Raw genomic sequence first — 14,723 nt, 5'->3', positions numbered from 1 at the left:
TGTAAATCCAGTCTGTGTAGAAAATCTTTGGCAGATAATTCTTCAGGAGGAGGAAGCTGACTGTCAGTTTCTTGAGGACTGGGTGAAGAGTTGTCTTCCTGAACTGTCACCGGACCTTCTTCACAAGAGGTTGGGCTGTCACTTTCACTCTCAGGAGACTCCAGAGCATTAAGTCCATTAAAAAGCAATGGCTTCTCAGATATAACAGGAATATTCAGTGTTTTCCTCAGAAACATACAGTCATTTGTAAATAGTTTATTTGCCCTTTTAATTTGTTCCATCTGAAACAACAAAGAAAATGTTGTTTATTGATTCACGTTTATCAAACATCACAATAGAACATCGTTTTCTACAAACAAGCTTCTTCTTGGCATGGGTCTGTTGATATATTTCCATTATATCAATTCAATTTTTACTGCCCCTTCTTCAGGATCTTAAGAGACTATCAACTGTCCAGTTGTGCCTACTAGGCATATACAAAGAATTATGTGGAGGGGGGAATCGAATGAATTAGGCATTTCTTTTCACTACCGACTAGCGAGATAATGTCACCACATCTTAATAAATAATGCACCTAAAGCTAATGTGTAACCGAAGCTCTTCTTCCATTCTACCTCTCTATTACATGGCTTTGGAATATGGAGTATTATGGATAGGGTACAAATGATTGATGATTCTTACAAATGATGGGCTTCCATATGTTTATGAACTGCTCTAAACAGGTCAAGAACTTTTCAGCACCTTCTTGTATATAATTCAAAACATACTGAAATTCATTATACAAACTTTAAGGCTTGACGAATTAATGCTCAATTACTAGGAAAAAAACTAGAAATGGGGGGCAAAATGATCCTGATGGCACTATGCTAACTACTTGCCTTCCTTGTAATTGAAGTTGATGAGTTATGTCTCCTCTGCTGTAATTCAATCAATAGGAGTTGCCCTTATGTGAGAGGGAAACAATGGAAACTGGAGATACATACAAATGTTTTCTTGACTTCCAGGTCCACATCTGACTTTCATTTGTTCATGCTACTAAACTCTGTCTTCTGTCATGTTTAATTGGCCAGCACAAATTCAATCAAAAAGCCAGGACCCAAAGCAGGCCTCTATTAATACTGTTTCCAAATGACTAAAACCTCTGTTTAGTCTAATCCAGAGTATGTCCAATATTGATACGTACATTATTTGAACTCTTCACCCAAATTCTGCAACTGCCTTTGGTTCCAAACACTATTTTCTGTGGAATGCAAAATAAGCAACCACTCTTATTTGTGAACTCAATGCTCTTCTTCTAGGGATTCACTCTGCAAGCTGCCTATTGCAGCATGAAACACCCTCAGCGTTCCTACAAACCCATACTTCTAAGACCACAAGTTGCCTCCTTGACTGTGCTACCTTTCTGCCTTTTGTATTCAGTTTCACTTCTACATGATCTTTGTACCACTTTGATAGTATCCAATTCAGAGGTGATATAAGACTAACAACTACAGGCCTTAAGTCTAGTGGGTTCTCTCAGGTTACAGTCTCGTCCCTTATACCAGTGGTTCTCAAGAAGTGCTCTGATCCTTTCCTTTACCACTGTAAGTTAATTGCCCCCAACCAGCTGCGTACTCTTTTTAGAGACTCTGGAAGGAGGCCAGGCTAAGTCGACCCTGGAGCCCCAGGCTGGAATCACACTCACAACCTTGTCGCTGTGAATGAATGGCTGCCGTACTGGCATTCAACCACTGCGCCACCAGGGCTCCCTAATGAATGTGCAAATGAAAATGCACACACTTAAGGCAGTATCTGCACTGCAGAAACAACCCAGGTTGGCATCACTTTAACTGCCATGGCTCAGTGCTATGGAATTCTAGGACCTGTAGTTTTGTGAAACAATTTACCTTTGTCAGAGCACTCAGGTGCCACAACCATCTAGTTTCCAGAATCCCATAGCATTCAGCCACGGCAGTTAAAGTGGCGTCAAACTGAATTATTTCTGCAATGTGGACGTAGCCTAGATAAAGTATGTTTATTCATACTATGTCAAAGGGGTGTGTGTGTGATATCCATCCACAGATGTAAAGGGGGTTCCCAAGGATAAAATGTTTGAGTACCACTACCCTGGGTATGTGACTAGGTATGTTTAGCTTGGAGAAGAGATGGTTAAGAGGTTATATGATAGCCCTGTTTAAAATATTTGAAGATTGAGCAAGCTTATTTTCTGCTGCTCCAGAGAACAGGGCACAGAACGATGGATGCAAACTGCAGGAAAAGAGATTCCAGCTCAACATTAGGAAGAACCTCCTGACAGTAAGGGCTGTTCGACAGTGGAACACACTCCTTCCTTGGAGAGTAGTGGAGTCTCCTTCCTTGGAGGTCTTTAAACAGAGGCTGGATGGCCATCTGTTGGGGATGCTTTGATTGAGAGTTCCTGCATGGCAGAATGGGGTTGGACTGGATGGCCCTTGGGGTCTCTTCCAACTCTACAATTCTATCAAATAACATACAGTATTTCCTTGGTTTTTCCCCTCTCCTTCCTTTGTTAAACTGTAATTGGTAATTCCTCTGGGAAGGACGTATCCTCATGTATCCCTTGGTGACACTGGACAAACAAAATCATTTTATACACATAGGTTGTGCTGCAAGAGACTGAGCCTGTTCCAAAGTGTATTCATCTCAAATATTCAAAACAATGAAGCAGAGACACAGAAAGCAAAACATAACTACTGTAAAAGCAGTACTTTTTGAGAGAGTAAAGAAAACGTGAGCAGACATCTCACAAAAACTGCAGGAAGACAAACTGAAATGTGTGTGTTTCAGAACAGGAAATATTACATATTACTTGTATCTACAAAATGTCTTCTAAAACAACCCAAACAATTTGTCCATAATTCATTTATTTCCATCTGGTCTTTTTTCAAAGCCTATTTCAATTCCCTGCCAAAGGAGGTTACTATAAATCTTGATAAAAGGAAAGACAACAGAGAGGGAAACTGTATAGCAAACAGAAGGAAGCAAGGAATGAGTTTTAAGAAACAGACCTAGGTTACAGATGAAAGTCATCTTAAAGGACAAATTCAACATGAACTGTTTGTCTCCAAAAGCTAACCAATAGACATTCCCAGAAGCTTTTATGGTGTCTATGTTAGAAATGGATTCACAGTGAGCATACACACTGCAAAGAATCATTCAAGAAGCATCTCTCAGGTTGTGTTGCACTCATTTGATATATTGCTTTTGAAATGTATTGAAATTCTCAGCAACCATCTTAAATTGTTTATGCATTCGACTACCTTCTGAATAATTCAAGTTCAAGGTAGCTCAGTTCAACGCAAGTAAAAACTGTGTAACAGACACCACCTTCTCTAAACCCACACTTTCGCTTCCTTCCACAAAACGTTTGTGGCGGCTGAGCTATGTCTTTGCGCCTAAAATAAAGAATACAGAACTCAGCTATGTCGGAAAGGCCCATTACAGTCCAGTACCAGGTAGAAACATCTTGGTTTCCTTAACAGTAGATAAAATACCTCCGTTAGGAATGCCTTGGACAGTGCAACTCAGTTTACAACACCTTTTCTACTCCTGCCCAGCTCCTTTCCTCCTCATCCTCTGTATAGTTGGATGATTTTTAGCAGCATCAGCGCTGGGAGGATGCTGAAGGGCCAATGGAGAAACACAGGCATTTGGGAGGAAGCCTTTCACTAGTCATTATAAGGCTCCAAATGTTTACTTATGCAAGGCTTCTGTGCGTGTTTTGCATGTATGGCTTTCAAGTCCCATGTTGACTTTTGGTGACGCCATGAATTTCATAGGATGTCCCTAGGCAAGAGGTGGGTTTGCCAGTTCCTTCCTCTGAAATACTGCCCACAGCACCTGGCTGGCCAACCTATCCTTCAAGAAGAAAGAATCCTCTTATTAGTCACAGATGCTTAAGGAAGTCTATGTAATTATGAAGGAAAGAAGAGGGATAGAGGGAGGCCTCCTGGTGTAGTGGTTACAACAATGGATTCAGACAGAGATCCAAGTTCGAGTTTCCAATGAACCATGGAACTCAGGAGGTAGTTTTTGGCCACTTGCTTTCTCTCAGCCCGGCCTACCTGCCAGAACTGCAAGGATGAAGCATAGCCCCTTGGAGACTAACTGGAAGAAAGAAACGGGTAGTGTGAGCTTTCCTAGACTTGAATCTGCTTCCTCAGATACATGTGGTCCCATGACTGGATGGCCATGCATCTGAGGAAGTAGCCTCAACTTCCAAGCGAACTAGAAAATGTTACTCATTACAGAGGAAGCCTACCTTCAAGTATTTAAACAGGGCTATCTTACCACCTCTTAACCTTCTCTTCTCCAGACTAAACATCCCCAGCTCTCTAAGTCGTTCCTCATAGGATATGGTTTCCAGACCCTTCACCATTTTAGTCGCCCTCCTTTGGACACGCTCCAGTTTCTCATCCTTTTTCAATTGTGGCACCCAAAACTGGACACAATATTCCAGGTGGGGCCTGACCAAAGCAGAATACAGTGGCACTATTACTTCCCTTGATCTAGACACTATACTTCTATTGATGCAGCTTAGAATCGCATTGGCCTTGTTAGCTGCCGCATCGCACTGTTGGCTCATATTCAACTTGTGGTCTATTTAACTCCTAGATCCCTTTCAGGTGTAGTATCCTTAAACCAGGTGTCTCCCATCCTATATCTGTTCAGTACCTTACATTTCTCTGTGTTGAATTTCATTTTGTTAGCTTTGGCCCAGCTTTCTAGTCTATTCAGGTCATTTTGAATCTTGATCCTGTCCTCTCATGTATTAGCTATTCCCCCTAATTTGGTGTCATCTACAAATTAGATAAGTATGCCCCCAATTCTGTCACCCAAGTCATTGATAAAGATGTTGAATAGCACTGGGCCCAGGACAGAGACCTGTGGGACCCCACTGGTCACTTCTCTTCCGCTTTAGGTGCCATGGCTCAAGGCTGTGGAATTCTGGGAACTGGAGTTTGTCGTGGGGCCATTCCCAGAATTCCATAGCCTTGAGCCATGGCACCTAAAGCGGGACCAAACCGGGTTATTCCCCCAATGCGGATGCAGCTTGAGCCAGGGCTGCTTACCGTGACGCCGTACTTGAGGGCGATGCCTTGGAGGGTGTCGCTGGGGCTGAGGCGGTGCTCCAGGTAGCGCTCGGCCAGAGGCGCCGCCACGGAGGCCGTGCTGCCGTAGGAGCGGGTCTTGGTGCGGGCCAAGCGGAGCGAGAGCTCGGCCTCCGTCTCGGCGGCGTCGGGCCCCGGGAGCGGCTCCTCCCGCAGGGACAGCCCCGGCAACGGCAGGGACTCGGCCATGGCCCTTCAACTCAGGGGCATGGCTTTGCCTCACAGCAGCAATGTCCAAACTCCGGCCCTCCAGGTGTTTTGGACTACAGCTCCCAGAAGCCTCAGCTACCTTGTCCCAATGGTTTGGGCTTCTGGGAGCTGAAGTCCAAAACACCTGGAGGGGCGGAGTTTGGAAGCGACGACGGCGGCCGAAAGGGGGAAAAAGGTGGGAAAAGTGCGAGAAGCGAAAGAAGGCTTCGAAGGAAAAAGAGAGAGAGAGAAGAAAAGGAGGGGGAAACGTTCCTCTTTCAGGGACACAAGTCGCGTCTCTTTGGCACGTCTGCGCATGCGTGGGCGGCTCACCTACGCATGCGCCGTCCCCTCACACCTTCTTAGTTCTAACGCGCCAAGACACACTGTCTGCAGAATAAATAATCCAGTTTGACGCCATTTTAATTGCCCTGGTTTAGTGCTAAAGAATCATGGGAACTGTAGTTTATTGTGGCTCTGACAGAAAAGGCTCAATGCCTCACAAAAACCACACTTCCCAGAATTCCTCAAACTGGATTATTTCTGCATTTTTAATTATTATTATTTGTGTTTTATTATTATTATCATCATGTTTATTTTTCTATTTTTTATTATAAATTTTTATTTTCAATACATATACATACATACATATATATATATATACAAACATTCACTCATTACAGTTATTTACCTCAGATGTGATCTAGAATTTTCTATGGCCACAAACATTTGAATAATATATGATTGTTATCATAAGACTTAATCACTTAACTAGTAATCAGTGAAATAATCCACTTTTAATTTTTATTCTGCACCCTTTATTTATTATTTATTTTACGGTATAAATTTATTATTTATTTTCGGCCCTAAAGGCTTACAATTATTATTATTATTATTATTATTATTATTAATTAGACTGTTCCCTCAGGCTTACAATCTAAAAAGACACGACACGTGATATAGAATTGTATCATGTTTAATATACATAATACATACTAAATATAAAATGTGATATCATATAACTTCTTCTGGAGATATTTTGATAGCAGATAATCAGTTATCTTTGTCATACCCATATATTTAGTATACTGTTAAATCCATTTAGGTGCACGATTCCCAATTTTATCCTTGACATTTGAGTAATTTCTACAGTATGCAAAAATATAATGTTTCCAATGAATGTAATGCAATGTAATTTCTGTTAGCCCTTTGGCTACTTCCGCAAGGCAGAAATAATTCAGTTTGACACCACTTTGACGCCACATGGCTCCATGCTATGGAATTCTGGGAATGGTAGTTGTCATATAGCTACTCATAAACTATCCAAAATGAATATACGGTGGGACCTTGTTATCTGCTGGGGTTTGGTTCCACCAGGATCCCCCATGGATAACAAAATCCGTAGATGTTCAAGTCCCGTTAAATATAACAGCAGAGCAAAATGGTGTCCCTTATATAAAATGGCACATTTGCGACGTACGCAACACGCCAAAAAAAAAAAAAAAAAAACCCGTGGTCTGTACTGCCCCAAGTATATTATTATATGTATATTTTCATGTGAAGGTGTATAAAATAATAGTAGGGGCAGTGAGTAAGATTGTGATGCCTTGGAAAAGGTTTTCTAATCCTTTTCGGTAGTGGAGTGGTCCTAACAAAAAAAAGTTGCTCCACAGCTATGATTGATTTGCAATACGTGAAACGAGTCAAAACATTTTACTATGTACTGAATGCTAGAAGATGTTGATCTTATAATTTCTTAATTGGATATCAAAGAATTCGCATTACGTGTGTTGCTGTTGTGCTGCAAAAAAATGTCTAGACTGGTACTTAGTTTTATCAGTCAGCATTCATCATACTCCTACAGGAATCATTATACTCCTACATTCTTTCTTTCAGCAAGGCTCTCAGCCTGACTAGTATTCTTGTCTCCACTGCCTTCTCTTTCTTGATCCAAGCAAAGCCTATAAGACTCCCAGTCCTTACTTAACAGTAGTGAAAGCTGCAGACTTGACCATGAATGATCAAATATTAGAAAAGAGTCATCTAACAGTGCAATTTTATTCCTACGTTTCTGCAGTGAGAGGCATCAGAAGCCAAATCTTCCCACATTCATAGAGTGCAAACATTCACCAGCTGACTTAGGTTATGTTAGTATTGTGAGGCCATGATGCAGACAATATACAAAAATCTACAGTAGTAGTGACCAGTCATAATATGGTTGCTTTTGTCACTGTTGTAGATAGAACATTGGTTTCCTGTGCTCATGTTCGCTCTAAAAACAGTTGCTCAGTTTGCTTTTTATATCAAACAAGCCAGGCATTCACATTTGTTACATAACATCTGCCTCCGCATTGTGTCGGTTACTTCAGTTTTAGCCACAATACAATCTGGTGGATTGTTACATAACTATAAGTAGGAGTTTGCTCATTAAATAGAGGAAATGAGTGAAGACAGTGCTGACCCCTGGGAATTATTGATCCACAAAGTAGTAAATACCCGCCTTTCAGATAACAGGGTGAGAAAGAACTAAGCAGTCCCATCTCAAGAAAGGTTTCGCAAGAGGAAAGGTAAAGGTAAAGGTAATCCCTTGACATGAATGTCTAGTTTTAACCGACTGTAGGAGGTAGAGGTGGTGGTCATCTCCATTACTAAACCAAAGAGTCACCTCTGGTAGTCATGAGGCCAGCATTACACTGAACGCTGTTACCTTCCTACCGAAGTGGTACCTATTTATCTACTTGCACTTTTACATGCTTTCAAACTGCTAGGTTTGCAAAAGCTGGGAGTAGTGGAAGGAGCTCAGCCTATCATGCGGCACTTGGGCCTCAAACTGCCTGATCGAATCTTCTGACCTTCCAGTCACCAGAAACTGGCATCTTAATCACCAAACCAGAGGGGAAAAATACTCTAGTTTCCATTCTGTTTTCTGTATGATTAATACAATCTAGGTTCTGAACAGGTTAGCAGAATATTGTATCCCTGAAATGCTTACTCCTTCATACATAAATACATGGGGGAGTTTGTTAATCGTATACAGCTAGGAGCCATGATGGGGAGGAACACAAAGGCATTCAAACTGCTGGTCCTAGCATTCTGAACAGCTCCTGCAGGTTGCTAGTTCTCAATCTCTTTTTTTCCTTTCCTGTTTCTACAAAATGGGAATATTGGCAATATGCTTCAGAAGGTTGTTGTGTAGATAAATTGAATTAGCATTGTAAAGGAGTATCACCATAAATGGTTTGATAATCTCTATTTGAAACAAACATGAAAGGGTTAGTATTGCTATTCCACAATTTGGAGGTATGCTGTTTAAATGACAGACGCATCTTAAAAAGGCCAGAAGCTGTGCCAAAGCTGCACACTAGTCTTTAGGACTGGAATGTGGCTTTGGCGCGGCTTCTGGCCTCTTAGGAAGCATTCAGTTTTTAAACAGCATACCTCCAAAGTGACCTGAAGCAGCTTTATTTTGGTCTGTCTGACCAGGACCTTTGACTTCTAGGGGTGTTTCAAGTTTGGTCTGTTGAAGGACCTAGCTGTTTGTCTTTTTGGCTGTCCACAGTATCCTCAGCACTCTTCTCCAGCATCATGAGGACCACAACGGCTTTGATTATTCTAACTGTAGTGCTCAGCTGTATATCTTCACTCTTTAGGATCTTGCCTAGTTCGTTCATGGCTGCCCTTCCCATTCCCAGTCTTCTTATTTCTTCACTGGAGTCTTCATTCTATCAAGGTTTGATCCAAGATACTGGAAATCTTTAACTGTTACCTAGGCTGAATTTACGTAGATCCTGTGGTCATTATTTTTGCCTCCATCTTAACCACCTCTATCAAGGAAGGACTGGGTATCATATAACCAATAATTCAGTCAATGTTAAGTCTGAGGAAATGGAAAGAAAAGAACCAACACGTTAATTAAGTGCTCTAGTGTCTGAATAATGCAAAGGGACCGAGTAAAATTCTCCGTTGTCATGACAACACCATCTCCTGATGCTCTGGATTGCATCTCTGTCTGCTTGCACCCCAAAGCTTCTGGCATACAGATATTTTGTGAACAGATTTCCCAGCTTGCTGCAAACTACAACAAATGACCTTCATCAGAGATAAAATAAGGAGAAATGTGATAGGACCTGTTAAAAAATTAAAAAATGGGTAATTAAAATGAAGTAAAAATATAATATAAACGTATTATTAATCATTATTCATCACTGTCCTAATGACAATGCACTTATTTTTGAATAGACTAGGTGGCTAGATCATTTGACTTCTGTGTTTCTTCAGCTGTACCATTCACTCCCAGGCTCAGTTTAAACCTTAATATTGACATTTAAATTCCTACATAATTTGTGTCCAGGTTGCTTGAGCATTTGCCCATAGGTTACAACATCAGAATTAGATACCTTCTCTGACCAGTGAACATAAGGAATACAACTTGCAGTTGCTGCCCTGACTTGCATCACTTTGGACCCGAACAGACAGGCCAAAATAAAGCTGCTTTGGGTCACTTTGGAGGCATGCTGTTTAAATGACACATACTTCTTAAGAGGCCAGGAGCTACACCAAAGCTGCCTTCCAGTCCTTAGGACTGGAGCATGGCTTTGGCACGGCTTCTGGCCTCTTAGGTTGCATGCATCAATATAAAGATTTTTATCAGTGAGCATAATTCTGGCTTTTTCAAAGCTATATTAATGGCAAAAATAGATGAGTCCTGTTTTTGTTCCTACCTTTTATTTCAGAAGACAGAAACATGCTGCAACCCACAGTCAGCTATGCTGAAATTCTGAATATTTCATACTTTCTAACTCTCCTGATTTGGCAGGGATAGTCTCTATTAATCCTCTGTCATCACCCTTTTGTCAGCTGCTATTAAAATGCCCTAGTTTCTCTTCTCCCCCTTTCCCCCTTTCTCAAAGCTTATTTCAGTTGATGCAGACTGAGTTCAAAGGACAAAAGTAGTTTGCACTCAGTAGGAAAGAGTGGAGAGAAGGAGGCAGAGCCCCTTCCCAAGAGGCTCAGGGAAAAGCAAATAGCAGCAGCTCTCTTTGTTTGTGTTTTCTTCCTCATTAATAACTTTTGCCATCATGTTTTTAGCTCTGAAATGTTGGTGGGTATAATATCTCTGTTGTTACCCAAAGACTGGAATAGAAGAAAGTGAAAGAAGGGTAGATATGTGTTTCTCAGCTGCTAAGTAGGACCTTTTTTCCACTCTGCAGCTAACGGAAACAGGGATATATGTGGTTTAAATCAGGAAAACAATCAAGGGTAGTAATAAGAGTGCTAAAAACAAAAACGTCCCCCAGATGCAATAGTTCTAATACAGATTATCCCTCCAGTTATTGCTAAGACAAAGGATAATACATTGCAAACCTCCCATGTCATGTAAGTTTGACCCTAACTATGGCTGACATAACTCAGCCACTAGAGTCTGAGGAATCTGATGCAGTGGAGTCAGATATAGAAAGGCCTCTGAGGACCTGTACAGACCACCATTTTGCGCCAGGGGCCGAAATTAGGGTTTTATAGGGCTGGGCGTCCGCATGCACCCAGCCCTACAGTTGACATGTGGGCACCCCGATTATGCTTGTCCATACAGGGTGCGCAACAATGACATCTGTATGGCACAGTGCCCAAACAGCAGCGCAAAAAAACCCCACCAGGAGCGGGTTCTTTTAGGCCTTGTGGAGGCAGCGTTTGTCTGCTGTGGCCTCCATCCGGGGCAGAAAGGGACGGCGTCTTGCTGCCCCTTTCTGCCCATCTGTATACCCCGATTCCAGAGCACATCTCACCCACATACACCAATTCTGAGCAAGCTGGTGGCTGATGCAGCTCTTGAGGAATTTCAGCAGAGTCTGCCCTCACTTCACACAGGGTGAAGAGATACTCCCATCATTTGTGGAATGTCATTAGGAAAAGGAAAAATGGCAAAACCAATGCTTCTCAAATAAGAATCAATGAGCAATCAAGCACCTGGTGTCTCAGGATCAGGCAGCTATGACTTTCACAACAGCTACTGGGAGTTTTTCTTATTCACAGCAAAACTGTGCTTCCTGCTTATAGATTTAGTGGGATTTTTAATCTCTAGATTGATTTATCGTGTATATCTTTTTGTTTTTCCCCTCCAGCTTCAGTCGTCATGACCATCCTAGACCACCTGAGACCTTGCCATATTGCCTTCCTTCAACCTTGATAAAGTTGCTTCATTACCTGTGTGTGATTCAGACTGACTTGATTCAGCCATGACTCTTTCTCCCTGTTCTAGCCTCTCACTCTTGGCACTTCCTGCCTTTGTTTAGGAGAGGATATCAGTATCTAAATGTGAGGATAGACTCTGTGAAATGTTCACAGTTTTGACCATTGCTTGGGCTTCTCTGGTTCTTGAACGTTTTTGGTGCAGGGACGAGCCATGAGACCTACCAAGGACTTCTGAGTTATACTACAGAGTGCTCATCACTTTGTGAGAATGCATATCTAGCTCTCATTTTATCCAGCCACATTTGGGAAAGCAGCATTTACTGCAGTTGGAGCATCACTGTCTTCTGTGGTCCACTAACCCAATGCTTGCTGAGTCCTGCAGTGACTTTATTTTTACTCTTGAAACTTTCGACATGATGGTGTATCTGTAAATCTGGTACACCTTCATGTCTTAAGTGAAAAAAGATGAGAAGACTCATGACGGAGGCTTATAAATATATGTGTGGTATGGGAAAAGTGGATGGAGAAAACCTTGTTTTCCCTTTTTTTAACAATAGAACCTGCCATTGAATACTAGACGCTGCTATGGGATAACAGGAGAAGTAAACTGTTTTTAGGAAGCCCTAGTGGCACTACATAAATGGACTGAAGTCACTCACTTGCAAACCATAAAGTTGTAAGTTCAGTACCAGCCATGGGTACAGGCTTGACTCAGGCTTGCATCCTTCTGTAGGTCGCAAAAATGAGTACCCAGCTTGTTTGGGCAATTAGCTTACACACATTGTAAATCGCATAGGGACTGTTTAAGTGCTGTTGCTATATGTTGCTATTGATCTCATAACTTGCTTGTGGGCTTCTCTTGTGCATTACTACAGCCATGGGGGTAACAGGCTAGCCTTTCGTCAGACCCAGCCGGGCTCTTTGTATGTTCTTAGAGTTTTTGACATTTTATAAATGCCTCAAATAGCAAGAGATGTTTTGATAACTATTAAGAGTTACCTGAATACTGTTGTCAGCATGCACTGATAGTGTGCCAAAAGAAATAGTATACCTGTTTCTGGACATGTACAACAGTAATTGAGGATTATCAACTTTTACTTATCAGTGTCAATATTTCTGAGATGCTGGACATTCACTGCACAGTAATTTAACATACAATGGATATTAAAGTGTCGTTACTCCCCCTAGTGTACAAAAACCATACCATGTCTATAATCTGAACAATTGTAAGGTTTTTTTGATTGATTGCTTTTCTTTTATATCACATAAAAACAGCTTCCAAATTTAATGATTTTTGCCAGATTGGGGAGGTCGGTCTGGAAGCTCTTCCACACTACAGAAATAAAGCAGCTTGACACCATTTTGGAGCTGTCTACAAAGGCCAAAAGCCCATGTTCCCCCCAGCCTTGTGTTGTTCTCTTTAACAACACAAGCAAAAACCCCAGGGCTACAATCAGGCCAGATCTTGGCAGACTGCAGTGGATCCAGCCCAATCTCAGGGTAAAGGGCCTTAGTGTAGGTCAGATTGACCCCACTGAAACTCCACAGCAAACCCAGTTAGATCAGATGACCTTACTCAACCCTTACCTCCATCCATCAATACTTGTGGCCCATCTGTTCAGTCCTTTAAACTGGCATGGGTCCATGGCTCCTGTGGAATTTTGGAATTTATAGTTTGGAGAGGTATTCAGTCTGATCTGTCAGTTAGGTCTGGTGTCACATCAAACTACACATCCTAGGATTCTGTCACATGGAATAATGGCAGTGAAGGTGCTGTCAGACTTCATTTGCGTTGCGTACACAAAATTAATTTGAGTGGGGGCTCTTGAGAGTGCTTTGGTTATTTTTCTTTATTCATACAGAGAAAGCACTGTGGTACATAATTTGAAAGATGTTCAGAAACTGAGCTTTCAAAAATTATATTTTTTTGAATTTTTCCTTAACTTTATTAATAAAATTAAGTTTCTGACTCTTTTTGTTATCATATCATGTGTAAACAGATTTGGATGGGATTTTAGAATTGTCTGACTTAACTATATAGGCTACATAACTATACATAAATATATAGTCTACATACCCAAACATCAATTTGGGACATTGGGGTACACCCCAATTGTCTTTTTATTCATGCAGAGTAGTGACTGTGGAGAGGCATGCTCTGTCAGAGGTAACTGATGTGCAATGTGAGGAATGTTTGAGCACTCAAAGGGAGAGGCACTCATCCTTCAAAGCAGTTGAAACTGAAAAACCTGGGGTTGGAAACAAAGAGCACAACCCTTCTTGAACCACACTCAGACCTGAATCCAGGCTATTAGTCCCAACTGGGGAAGACCAGTTGAACTTGTGTGTGTTGACTTGTTGAGTTTCCACTGATGCAATGGGTCTGCTCTGGTAGGATCTAGCCATCTGTTTCTAGTAGCAAATCTGCCCAGTTGCCTCTGAAAGAATGCAAGCGCAAGATGTGAATACAGTATGTTAGTTATACTCCTTTTTGTAAATGGAAGTTTCATTGAATCAGGTATTAAGTAGAGCTATCCCTCAGTCCTTCTCGCTTATTCTTTCAAAAACGTTTTGCATCTCTCATATGTGCTTTCCTATGTGTGATAAAAGTACAGTAGACCAAATTGTACTGAAGAGGAGCATTAAGGAAGCAACTTCAAGACAGAGTTAGGCAATAAATCAGACTGTTACAAAATGCTGCTCACAAGTGCACAGAATACCCATTATACGTATTGGGTCAAAAGACATGTACAACAGTGACAAATTGCCATACAGTAAAAAGCAGCTCAGATGGCACAGTAGAATCGCTGCATGCAAATACAGCCTCATATATACAGTGGTTACAATTATAATTACAACTTCCTTGGCATTAGAGAGGCCTGGATAGAACAAGATTCACCTAGCACAACTTCTTGGTTTACATGTTGAAACATCTCCATCTCAGAGTAGCCTTGTTAATGTAGCTATGTGAAAGGAGCCATGGTATCCATGTCAAAGCCTAATCTCCAGAAGGCTATATTTATGAAATACACAGTATTGGAAGCTGCCTTATACACCAAATAGACTGTTGGTCTGCTGGTACTCAGTATTGCCCATGTTAATTGGTTTTCCATGCTTTTGGATATGAGTATTTTCCATCTCTCTCTGTAGATGCCATGGAATGAATCTGGAACTTTCTGCATGCAAAGCAAATACCTAGTCACAGACCTGTGGTTT

General features: G+C 41.4%; 1 protein-coding gene across 1 annotated transcript in view; it reads right to left on the bottom strand.

Annotated features, from left to right (window-relative positions):
* LYSMD2 (LysM domain containing 2) overlaps nt 1-5,617 on the bottom strand; it is a 10,297-nt gene extending 4,680 nt beyond the window's left edge. Inside the window, 3 exon segments of the mRNA XM_042471033.1 lie at nt 1; nt 3-281; nt 5,091-5,617. The exon segment at nt 1 is cut by the window's left edge and continues 61 nt beyond it. Coding sequence (XP_042326967.1) covers nt 1; nt 3-281; nt 5,091-5,318 — 508 coding nt within the window. The 5' untranslated portion in view covers nt 5,319-5,617.
* Between the last annotated feature and the right edge of the window lie 9,106 nt (nt 5,618-14,723).

The sequence above is a fragment of the Sceloporus undulatus genome, chromosome 6 (assembly GCF_019175285.1).
Source record: "Sceloporus undulatus isolate JIND9_A2432 ecotype Alabama chromosome 6, SceUnd_v1.1, whole genome shotgun sequence".
NCBI lineage: Eukaryota > Metazoa > Chordata > Lepidosauria > Squamata > Phrynosomatidae > Sceloporus > Sceloporus undulatus.
This window is presented reverse-complemented; position numbering and strand designations above follow the sequence as displayed.